At 34.1% G+C, this 13,344-nt stretch overlaps 1 protein-coding gene across 1 annotated transcript; it reads left to right on the top strand.

The window, feature by feature from the left end:
* The first annotated feature begins 2,492 nt into the window (after positions 1-2,492).
* Positions 2,493-4,111, top strand: LOC145035021 (ATP-dependent Clp protease adapter protein CLPS2, chloroplastic-like). The gene is made up of 4 exons (XM_078983590.1): positions 2,493-2,840; positions 3,212-3,310; positions 3,422-3,531; positions 3,738-4,111. The coding sequence occupies exons 1-4, from the start codon at positions 2,609-2,611 to the stop codon at positions 3,816-3,818; spliced, it is 522 nt and encodes a 173-aa protein (XP_078839716.1). The 5' UTR covers positions 2,493-2,608; the 3' UTR covers positions 3,819-4,111.
* Positions 4,112-13,344: the final 9,233 nt, after the last annotated feature.

The following is a 13,344-nucleotide window of genomic DNA, read 5'->3' as shown; positions in this document are numbered from 1 at the left end:
AATGTGGGAAACAGTTAAGGGCAACAACATACAAGAGGTATATCGCATGATTGCTACATCAAATTCAAATTCAAATATTTTGAAATACGATCACATACAATGACGTGGAGTCTTTCGATTTGATTCACGATCTTGATTCCACTAAAGATAAAAGATTCGAATCCAAAATCTTGTAAAAGAATAAAGGATTCTAGAAAGCCGAAAAGTTGTCTTCAAGGGTGCACGCTGTTGCATGTAGCATGTGAATCCTAGTATCAAGTGATGGTTGAACTGTTGCTATAGTTTGGTATCAAATGTGAGTTTACATATCACAAAGGTAGGTCACTTAAGTTACCTCTCTCTCTCTCTCTTTTTATATATATATATATATATATATATATATATATATATATATATATATATATATATATATATATATATATATATATATATATATATATATATATATATATATATATATATATATACCTATCTTAATTATTTTTAATGAACTACTTTAATGTTATGGCAAAAAAGCATACATATAAGTAAAGATTTTTAAAGTTCATATTTTATATTTCAATAGTCCGAATAACTAATCTATTAAGGGTAGAGGTGCATAAATGTTGGTTTTAATTGAAACATGTATTTTGAAAAACGGTAATGTTCTTAACCAAATTTTTTGATATCAATTTCGGTTTTGAAACATATTAATAATGATACAAATGTGAAAATATATCAATATATAATACCTCGTCGGATACAATTGTAAGAACTTTAAATCTTTTTTTGCTTATACGACCTTACCTAGACCTGCAACTAATACTTTTTTTTTTATTTCAGTTTATTTTCTATCGATCTCATTTAAATAATGAACTATGTGGTTTTACGTTACAGATTTACCACTGTTGGTACTGATATAAAAAAAACCTGACTACCATGGTAGGGCACCTCTTCACCATTGTATCTTTTCTACAAATTAGCCAAATATATGCTCGAAGGTAAGAATTATTTATACATCTAGACAGTTTTTTTTTTTTTTTTTTTTTTTTTTAATTTTTTAATTTTAATTTTATTTTTTTTAATTTTTATTTTTTATAATGATAATTGATACCTGGTTTGGTAACGTGTATCTGAATCTGGTTACATACAGAGGGCAATTCCGTCAAGTAAAGACGGGGTGGGAAGGGTGCCCTAGAAAGAGTCATGGAGAGATATGATGGGAGCGATTACTGATGATGAGCTATTGATATTGCTTTCAGACGGGAACTGAAGCGAGGGGGTATATAAGTCATTTTGACACTGGTGCGTCACTTGATTTTGTTTCATAGAGGATGTTTGATATCTTTGTACGTTTAGATTTGGTTTGTATGGAAAGAGATTGATGCGTGTGTGTTGTACACATGTTTATGCTGATGGTGTTTCTACTGTCACGTTGTTTGTGTGTGTGTGTGTTGAAATACAGCTAAGAGAAACTTGTCATAAATATTGTATACCATAATAATAAACGTCAAATGGCTGATCCACGAAGCTTCTAGATTTTCTTTTCTTTCAGCAACTCAAAACCTCGGCCACAATAATTGAAAAGATCAGATCCCTCACGGAACTCTTTTAGATTTGTTTATAATAAATAAATTACGTCTAATATGAGTGTTACTTCATTTTTATTTTAAAAGATATTTTTAAATGTAGTATGCATATATGATGAGTTAATTTTATAAGTTTATAATTAGATAGATGATTCTATTATCTAAAAGTCTTTAGGTTTTTAATTTGACAAATGGATTTATAATTAAGTTATTATTTCTAGGATATAACTTTAAACATTGGATATGATGTGCTATCGAATGAAACCAATGAGTCAGTGATATTAAGATTTAAGAGTATTTTCAGCCGGAGACTTTTTTGAGAGGTTAATACTTCATAGAATGTTTTTTTTTTCTTTGTTATTATTATTTTATAATCGGATAGTTTGTTTTTTAGACAATATTATCAATCATTTAAGTATTATTAAATGTTTCCTTTGCTTTTTTTTTTTTTTTTTTTTTTTTTTTTCAGCTTTCAGGTGGTTTGTAGTTTTGTACAACCAGCAATATTTCATTTAATATATTAATATAATCAACCTTCACATCTAATTATTTTGGTTAATGAATTAATTTTATTTTTTTCAATATAAAATATTTAATCTATAATAGTCATGGTATTCTTATTCATTTATTATTTTTAATTATATATCTAACAATTTTATTATCTTTTTGTATTTAAAAAAATCCGATATCATTATATTTTTAATTTTTTGTATTGTGTTGTATTTTTTAAATATCGTGTTCGCTTATGTTAAACTAGATGAAAGCGTTAATATAACATTTTATGGCAATACGTTTTTTTATATAAAATTAGTGAAAATCTGTAAAAAAAACAAAACTACTCTAATAATTTTTGTTATATTACAAAAAACTGTCACCAGAAAGTTATTGTTTGTGATGACGACTGTTTTCTATAAAAGGAGCTACCAACCACAAATCCACAATAGCCTCATAACCAGTCGAGATTACGTTACACACTTCTCTCAGCGTTTCCCTTCCAAGCAAGCAATTCCGTTGCTGTTAATTGTTATCACAAGAAAATTATGGCAGTTGCGAGTGCACCTTCGGCTCTAACAACGATTCTTCATCACTCACAAACTCCCAAATCTCTTACCCTATCGTTTACAACTAGGGCATCCATATCTTCTGTTTCAGTTTCAAATTCAAATGGATCTATCAAGGCTAGGTTTGGATCTTCAAGAGGAGGAGCTGGTGTGTTGGAACGACCTTCTTTCGATCAATCTCAGTTCGACCCTGCTACCCAAGTTCAAGAAGGTTCCATTTCTTTCTGTTCGGTTAATTATGTTTTTGGCGAAATTAGCGTTTATGAACTGCAATATTGACCTAAATTTGTGGAATAGCTTAACTGTGTTAGTTTTTGCCCAAAATGTTACATTCTTAATCCATATTTCTGTTTTAAACGATAAGATGTATAATCAGTGGTGATGATTGAACGCTGCCTTAGGTATATATCTAGTTGTCGTCAAAAGTTCATATCTCCGACTTAGACATGAAATTCTGTTAATTTGCTAAAGCGAACCATAAGATGATGCCACATGGACGAAACTTATAACTCAAATTGATGCTGATAAACTTGTATCCTATTCAAATGGAGATTGCTGATGATTGTTTTGATCATCATGTAGGTGGAGATATTGGAAGCGTAAAACACAAGAAAAACACTGGTAGTGGTGACAGTTACAGAGTGCTCTTGATTGATGATGCACGTCATACTGAGAATCTAGGTAATTATTATACATGATTTTGAGCATAAATTTTCATATCAGAGATTCCATTCCATGGTGTGTTTAATCGATAGAACTGAACGTGTTTGATGGATTTTGCTATTCATGCAGTGGCAAAAGCATTGCCTCAGGCTGTTCCAGGTGTAACACCTGATGATGCAAGAAAACACTTCCATGTATCACGGGAAACTGGTCTCGCTGTTGTTCTAGTTACAGTCAAGGTGTGTTTACTGTTTTCACTTCTCTTTCATTATATATAAAGGGTAAAACGGTAATATTCCTCTCACATTAAAATTGATTTTTTTCTCGGCTGTAAGGATAAACTCGATGTTTTCAGTCTAGAAAAAAAAAACAAAACAGATTAAGTGTTTTAAATGACTCAAATCTATCGAAAGTTGAATTATTAAATATTTTGTGTTGTGAACAGGAGCATGCGGAGTTCTATGCCCAGATGATGATGCGTAAAGGACTTCGATCAACAATTGAGCCAGATTCGACTACTGTATGATTCGGGTCTAACATATTCCTATATATATGTTATATACAACTCTACCTTTTTAAAGGTTTAGACTCAAGCTGTGTGTGAACTTAATGAAGCAGTTCTCAGAAACCAATTTTGATAGTAGAAGAATGAGTATAGTATAGACATCGACAAACAGTAAAGTAGATGTGTAAACTTGTTTGTATTATTCTTGATGATGAGCATGGGAGTGAGTATGTGTCCCACCTTTTTGGATGTGAATTACGGTGTATTTTCTGTTGAGCGCTAAAGCTAGAAATATTATGTTTTATTAGCTTTCATGTTGGAGTAATATAATCTATATGATCTTGAGATTCACAACTTAAAACAAACAAACAAATAAGAAAGTATGAATAAGTTCTACAACTCCAATAACATAGTAATTATGAACCAACCATGGAGTTAGAGCATCTACGAGGTTTTTTGAGAGGTCAAATATTAATAATAATCTCAAAAAGTGTTTTATTTTAGCTCATCGAGCTAATTGCTTTTCGGGTCAACGATACGAATACCATTTTTATTCTAGTAAATGTTTTTTTAGAGTTTCATGTTTTGTGGGGTACCCAAAAGAAACGATATGATAATATTTATGCAACCCTATCGAGAATAAAGTGATTGTTGTTAGGGAGATGAGTTTATAGAGAAGAATCTCTTCGTACAAGAAGCCGTGGGAGCAATGTGGATCTTGAAAAAGTTCAAAAACCATAACATATGTGATATGACACCTTCTGCAAGCACTAGAGAACATAATCATGAGCCCAAGCAAATAGCTGTGGAGGCACTACAAGAAACACCCAAGATCTAAAGATTTCTCGTTATTGACAAAGAACTAGGGGATCACTATGAGGCCACTAACTACCAAGGTGTTATTATATTTCGTAAATCTGATAAATGTCTACAAGTCATACATGCAAAAAATGCAATCCATAAAGGAAAACCAAGTATGGAACTTTAAATAAAGGTCACCTGGTGGATGTAAGTATTAATTCATAATTCCCGTACCTCGTATTTGCATTAGCATTACCAAAGGAGAATATATACCAGAGTATTATGGGCCAAATATACAATGGGTCATACAATAACTAAATACAACATAATACATAATACAATGTGGTCTACTAATATCCTCTTGCAGTTTGATCGGTAGGTAATTCCGAACGTTCAAATTGGATTTGAAATTGTTAAAGAGCTGCGTCGGAAGACAATTGGTAAAGATGCGGCATACTGAGCGGAAGACGGTACATGAAAAACACGAATAGTACCACGTGCAACCAGATCACAAACAGAATGTATATCAATCTCAATGTGCTTCATGCGCTGGTGCTAAACTGGGTTCGATGTCATGCAGACGGAACTATATTATCACAATAAATGATCGTAGCTTTGGAGGGTGGACACCGAAGCTCACGAAGAAAATTACGAACCCAACTAGGGGATCACTATGCCTTGCAGCTTAGACGATCATGATATCAAATTATCTCCAAGAAAAACATGGTAACCAGAAGTGGATCGGCAAGAGATAGGGCATCCCCCCGGTCAGTATCAGAGTAAGCGCAAAGATCAGACGTAGGAGTAACGTGAAGCTGTAAGCCATGGTCAAGTGTTCCACGAATGTATCGCAAGATGCGCTTAAACGCATGTAGGTGTGGTTCCATGGGTCATGCATAAAGAGACAAATCTGCTGCACCGCAAAGGCGATGTCCGGTCTAGTGAAAGTGAGGTACTGAAGAGCATCGACAAGGTTGCGATATAGAGATGGATCCGCCACAGGTGGTCCATTGACACCCAACTCATGAGTGGTCTCGGCAGGATTACGAGATGGATTGCACTGAAGCATATTGGCCCGCTGAAGAATCTACGTTGCATATTTTCTCTGAGAGAGAAAGAGGCCGTGAGACGAGCGGGTGACAGATATCCCCAAAAAGTAATTAAGAGCCCCAAGATCAGTCATAGAAAACTCGGTGTTGAGTTGAGCAATAATGGAGTTAATGAGAGTTGGAGAAGAAGCAGTCAGAACAATGTCATCATCATATAGAAGGAGATATGCAATATTCGGGCCTTGATGATATGTAAAAAGTGAGGAATCAGTAAGGCTATGTTGAAAACCCATGTGAAGATCATATTGTTGGGTTTTGTATACTACAACATCCTATGGTGCACATACAACCCTAAAAGCTTTGGATCTATGTTTTCTCTAATTATACATGTAATATTGTTTCCAAAGCTTGAAGCCTACAACTAGCATACAATTGATATAAACAACATAGAATTGAGTTATAGAGTTACCTCTTTGTTGTAGCTTGTAGTTTTGGCCTTTAAGACTTAGTGCCTCAAATGTTGCACCTCAAAAGGTTCACAACACACCTTGGACAAATGAAGACTTTTGAGAGAGTTTCTTGCACTTAAAATCGGTTATGGGAACTCCAAGAACACTAGAGTGCCGATTTGGTGATTTAGGGACTCCTTTTATAATGTGGCAAAACTAGGGTTACAACCATGCAAACCCTAATGCTGGATGACCTTTCATATTACTTAGGCTCAATGGGTTAAACCTCCATGGACTATCCATGGACTATCATACTGGTTTCGCCCATCCTAAATAATCATTGGCCCACACTATAAGAATCATTGATTTACTTAATCAGTCACTGTATATTTAATTAGGCTCTTTTGATCACTAAATTAATTCCAAATTAACTCTTGATTAATACGAATTAAATCATATGATTTCATATTAATATATTAGAACTTATAATATATTAATAAATCATAAATAACCTCTTCTCAAAAGTCCATCCTATCAAATTGTCGTGGTGATATGCAACCCGAAATGGACTATGCTACTCTCGGGTCAAGTACATACCAATTATAGTTATGGGCTTAGACACCTAATCCAACAGTCTCCCACTTGGATAAGTCTAATAACTATTATTGCAAGTACGACTCCATAACCCGACTAGCAATCATAACTCTTAAAATCCGTTGTCGAACTCTGACCTAGTTAGTGACACGTTCATTAGATAAGGGATCATATATTCCTCCATTCTACAAGATATCATATGGACTGAGGCATGGATTATAATCATTCTCTCTATCCAACTGTTGTTTCCCGATTTCCGATTTATGATGACTGACTAATTGAACAAATCAAATCAGTCCAGGCTTGGCGAAGCGCTTAGGGTGTCATCACTAAATCATCGAGGGGCCCACATATATCGCTTTTATCCCTATAAGGATAAAAGGAATGGATAAACTTTGACTCAAATGCTTTCTTGTACTTACTTATCAAATCACACACAACAATATGTTTTATAACACCAAGTTACTGGTGCGTTTACATATTATCAATGTGCAACTGACTTGTAAATTACAACTCACATGTCTTGGTTTCAAGAATATAAGATATTGTCGTCTCACAATAACTCGTGATAAAATCCATGAAGTGATTCAGATGAGCGTGGTTTAATCCAATACTCAAATCTTATAGGAGTACTCATGAACAATGCATAAAACTTGTGCTATGCGTAAATGCCTTTAGACAAATCTACAGACCCATTCATGACAGTCTTGCCTCAATACCTACTTCCAAAGTATGATCGACTGTGGACAGTTTGGATAACCTAGTTATTCGGGAAGTCAAAACATGCAAAGTTAAACACAAGAATAATCGGATCCAGTATGGTCTCTAAACTTATGAATATAAATAAAACACCTTTTATTTAATCACCATATTGATTACACATTATTTATGTATAATGTTTTGATTAATCAACTTAATACTTGAATTAAAACAATAGTTATCCCATGCTCCAAGTATGCACACTATGTATGCCTATGGTCCTTTCTTTGTGAAATAGTCAATAAGTATGAATTCCTCTCCCTTAATTATAGCAAAACAACTTTTCAAATCTTGCAACTTTGCGAATTGAAACTTTTGTTTTCTATAATTAACATTGCTAACTCGCAACTATTAACGCAATAATTGTGCTCTCATTAGCATAATAATTACATTCTTATTAGCATAACACTTATGCTCCTATTAGCTTTGATATGTACCCATAAATCAGCTGGACTTCTAGAAATTAATACTTATTGACTTTCTTACCAAAGTTCAGATTTCTGATATAAGGTGCTTTGATAAGACTTTATCTAGACTTCTCAAACTCATATACCTTTCCTTAGATAGCTCACATGTGTGTCTAAACAATTTTAGAACTTACAAGAATAAGTCTCAAATGTTTAGACCTTTTTCCATTTCTCACAATTCGAAGTATGAAGAGGGATGCCGTAATCATAATCGTATTTGAGAATGCAAATAACACAATTGTTATCTCCTTAAAATCTACTTAGTGAAAGCGTTTTGCTCACTTAGATTTTATGGTGTATGTGTTCCTTAATTGTTATCTCCTTAAAATTTACCAAATAATTTCACTAACAAAAATTACAATCATTTTCATGAATTGGAGAGAAACCTTGTGACACTTAGATTTTATGGTGTATGTGTTCCTATCCATGTGAATTTGTCAAAACCATAATGAAAGACAAGGTTAGTGACAAATCCAAGCTCATATGGACTAAACTTGTTCAATCTTAATATCTTGCCACCTGGTAGCACAATGACCTACCATTGCTTCCAAGTTGTTTAGCAGCTCACCCTTATAAGTCAATGTACTTTCCATTGATTAAGGTTCTTTTCCCTATGTATTCAACTGAGAACTCATAGAATTCACCTGTATAGTCAACTTTAACTGTAATGGGCACTAAAATAAGACCATGTCAACACAATAGATTATAAACCTCAAGTCGTGTGCTAGTGATTAACAATATGTTTACTCTTGATTAGTTCTTGAAACTTTTCAAGATCTTTAAGACTCCCACTGACCTCTTGACATATATATAAGATTCTCTTGTCAAGAAACATTACTTGACAAACAAATAATCAAGATTTGGTGCGGATTCTTATGAAGACATACACTTCACACAATTGGTCTTAGTTGGTATTTGTTTTATCCTAGACATCACAACTTACCAATTTCAAATGTACAAGAGTAAGAAAACATTTTACTCTACATTTGACAAGTGTTATAAACCTTTCTTAAGATTATGTAACTCAATGCTCGATCTTGGAGTGTTATTCTAAGACTCGATTTTGGAACAAAGTATGATTCACCTAATTTGATTGTTCTTATTCGTTCTTCTATACATTGAAACTTTTTCAACGATTCAGAATTACACTTAATCTTGTAAGTGTAACCATATTTACTAAACTTTAGTAAATCATAACAAGTAGTCTTAACGTTCTTTGTGGTGGACTTGACCAGCACACAACCAAGTGTACCCGATCCCCTAGTCCTTCAATTAACTCACGTATACATGTGAACAAGGAATTAGTCTTAATTTCCAAAGGTTCTCATTCATCACACAATACAACTTGCATGATTCCAAGTTTCTATCCAATTGAAACTAGGGTGATGAGAATCTTTTCTTATTTGGTAAATTATGACACCACCACAAACGAAAGAATTAAATCTATTTTCCAATATTGCTATCAATGGAAAACATATAAGCAACAATTTTCACAAATGCCATTGTAAGGAAACTTAAAATAAAATAAAACCAAAAATTTCTTTTTATTTATAAAATTGTGGATTTTTTTTTTCCTTAAAATGCAAATACACATGAAAACTATATTGTTATCTATTCCTAAGAAATCTATCATAACTCTTAAGCAACAACTCAAAATTTTGATCGTCGAACCATGCGATTTTAAATCCATCTCTTCATGATCATAATCAGCTTGCTTTTCCTTTAAGTTTCTCTCATTCCTTTGATCCTACAAAACATCAAAATGTAATTAGATTACATCATGTATTAAGAATCTTCAAATAGGAACTTAATAGAGTTAGATAGTAGACTTACCTAAAGTAGAGTCAAACATTTTGACTTTACCATCCTTGCGATCTTTCAGGTAAATTTGGTAGCTTCGCAACCAATGCCCATTCTCTTGGCAACATAAACATATGATCTCTTTGGGAATGGTACACGAGACTATCTCAGACTTAGCCTTTCTCTTTTCCATTTGGTTAAATGACTTGACCATGGACAATCCCTTTCCATTAGGAAGAGAAAGATTTTCTGGACTTTCAACGTTACCATTGTCAATGTCCATGGAAGTTTGGGGAGTAGATCTTCCAATCAAATTTGTTTTACCAGTGTGCCAGATCAATACTGATTTAGCAGCAACAAGCAAATAGGTAAGATCAATAAGGGTCATGTCGTGGTCTGTCATATAGTAGTTCTTAATGAACCTGCTATATGACTCAGGAAGTGATTGAAGAACCCAGTCAACAACCAACTTCCTCGAGACTTCGACACCCAACTCTCCCAGCTTGTCAATATTTAACTTCATCTCTAAGACGTGAGCACATATAAACTTTCCATCTTTTTGTTTGCTTGCCAATATGGCCTGAGTGACCTTGAAATTTTCAAGTCTTTGAACTTGTGGGTTAGGGAGACTAATTGGAGGAGGTAGAGGAAGTGAAGTATGATTTCCAGTTCCATTAATGCACTACAAAGGGATTAATCTTTCACCTTGATCGCAATGTGGGATATCATCTTCATTAGGAAAGCTTTTTCCAAAAGGATAAGGAATACCATATTTGTCAGAAGTAGACATCTATGAGGGAGAAATTCAAGTTAGTTGATTTAAGTCCTTAATATGACACCCAAATGAAATATTAAGGCTACAATCCAACACAATATTTTACAATTCGGAAGAGGGATGCCGTAATCCAATTGCAAAATATTTGAATGTAGGTAAATGATAATTTACCAATTTCCACCATGAAAAACAAAATTGAACATTGGGTTTTGTAACTCTCGTAGATCCGGGCTAGTCAATTAGAGATGTTAAGCGTCAAAAATGACTTTTTGATGGAAGATTATTTTGAAGGAATAATATTAATTAAGTTATAGTATATGTTAAAAGGTTTCCGTGCATATAAAGAACGCCGAAATCCGAGTTATAATGAAGAAGTTATGACTTGTCGAAGTTTCGCGACAAAACCGGCACGCCACAGCGTGACGTAAAAAGTGAATTTACGTTAGAGCGATATTTAGCCTTAGCAATCTAAATGAAAGTCGTAGAATACGTTAAACCATGAGCGTGCATAAAAAGAACGTCCAAATCTGACTTCGTGTGAGGAAGTTATGATTTTTCTAAGTTTCGACTTAGCGGTATGCAGCTCGAACACTCGATTTGAGATCGAGCGGTTTTTAGCCGAAACAATCTAAATGAGAATCGAAGGTCTTGTTAACAGGAGTAAAACGATAAAAAGATAGGCGAAAACGGACGTCGGATAAAGAAGTTATGATTTTATAACGGAGTTTTCATGTCCCGGCCTACTAAAAATAAATAATAAAAATAAAGTCAAAATTAGCCGACGGAGTCTGAACGAAAGTTGTAGAGCGTATTCTTACCTACGCGGGGATATAAAGAACGTCGAAAATGGAGTTCGTATGAGGAAGATATGAATTTTTGAAGTTTATTAAATATTTTCGATATTTAATTTAAATATAAATTCGATATTATCCCGAAGGGGGGGAGTCAGCGTTCTTATCCCCGTTACGCCCAGCGTAATTTAGAATTACGCCCAGTGTAATTCGTGTTCCAACCCCCTATAAAAGGGTGTCGAGGGAAACCGACTTCTTTGCTCATTTCTTCCCGTTTTCTCGCGTTTTTACATCGTTTTTCGTGCAAGAATTATCCAGAAGCCCCGACATCATTCCCGAGCCCCGAAGATCCCGAGAAGTGCAATTGCCGAGCCGAAGCCCTGCCCGCAAGGAGTCCGGTTTTTGTAAAGATCTTCCAGATCTGCCGAAGAATACTACTTCTACAAGTCGTAGTGCTGTCCGATCATCTTCTAATCAAGTGAGTGTGTTGTTACTTTCTTCTAACGCATAATTATTAAGTATTTAGTATAAAATACGTGTTATGTGTATATTTTGTTGTTATATGCGTGAATGTATATTCACTTTCTTCTATCTCATAGATCTGATTTATTCTCTATGAAATACGTGTTATGTGGGTATGCCTCAGCTGTTATGTGGAATACGTATTGAACGAGAATGTTATACAGGTTTTAAACTATGAATAAAAATATATATTTTTATCTACTAATATGTTGGGTAGAACATGGGTAGATAGTTGATGTGTGATAAACAGATGAGAGGCCCCGATGTTGTTGTTGTTGATCTAGTTATTCAGCGAGTATGGATTAGACCAAGAGGTTAGTTTTAGATCCGGGAGTATGAATCAGGTAAAGAGATAAAACTTGTTATTAGTCCGGGAGTATAGATTAAGACTAAGTTAATTATCCCTAGTCCGGGAGTATGGATTGGGCACAGTTATTGATCCGGGAGTATGGATCAGATCAGGATTAGGGTATAGTTAATTGTCCTTATTCCGGGAGTATGGATTGGGTACAATTATTGATCCGGGAGTATGGATCAGATCAGGAGGTTAGTTTTAGATCCGTGAGTATGGATCAGGTAGTTTTAGATCCTTGAGTATGGATCAGGTGAAAAAGGTTAGTTTTAGATCCGTGAGTAGGGATCAGGTAAAGAGGAAAATTTTAGATACGAGAGTTTAGATCGTGTCGTTGTGAGGATCGATGGGGTGGGATAAGAGTTGCCTTTATATGGTGATATTGTACAAGTTTGAATGTTCTATATTTATAAATATATGATATAACATTGTGGGATGAAAACCCTATATGCTCACCAGGCTCCTAAGCCTGACCCACCTAGTTTTCTTTGTATCACAGGTATTAATACGAAGACATATTTCACAGAGAGATTTAAAGGAGATATAAATCAATTGTGTAATTAAATGTAAGTTATGTTTATGCTTATATGTCTGTATCGGAACATAACATCCCGAGGTTTTATTATTAAATGAAAATACATTCTCTTTGAGAAATGTTTTGATAAGTTATTATCTTATCTTGTTTTGGGAACAAATTCCGCAACCATTTTCTTTAAAAGATTACTCTGATTTTATAAAACAAAGCATAAACAAATCGGTCTTTTCTGGCCGTAAAAATGGGGATGTCACAGGTTTTAAATGAATTGAAACTCCTAGATATTTTGAGATTCATTGAACTTTTCAATGGCATGTTTAAATCATGATTATGCCCTTCAAGATTTGTGACTGGGATGCCGAGGATCACAAACAATGTGTGAATAACCATGCAAATTAACTTGGTACATTTAATGTTACAGATCATCCAATCAATGTGTCGGTTAACCACACACGCTCCATTAATCCATGATTAACATCAAACTACCCTTTGCCACACACTGTCAGTCCCAAATTAGAGTGCCGGTTAATGACACACGCTCCACTAACGACTTAACAAGGTGTAAAGTGCAATTTCAGGGGTTAACACCAAATTCACATTTTTCCTAGGTAACTAAGATTGGGAATTTGTAAGTGTTTAGTTACTTGTTATTT

Source organism: Lactuca saligna, chromosome 3, assembly GCF_052625555.1.
Source record: "Lactuca saligna cultivar CGN05327 chromosome 3, ASM5262555v1, whole genome shotgun sequence".
NCBI lineage: Eukaryota > Viridiplantae > Streptophyta > Magnoliopsida > Asterales > Asteraceae > Lactuca > Lactuca saligna.
The sequence above is the reverse complement of the archived record's forward strand: the minus strand, read 5'-3'. Positions and strand labels throughout refer to the sequence as shown.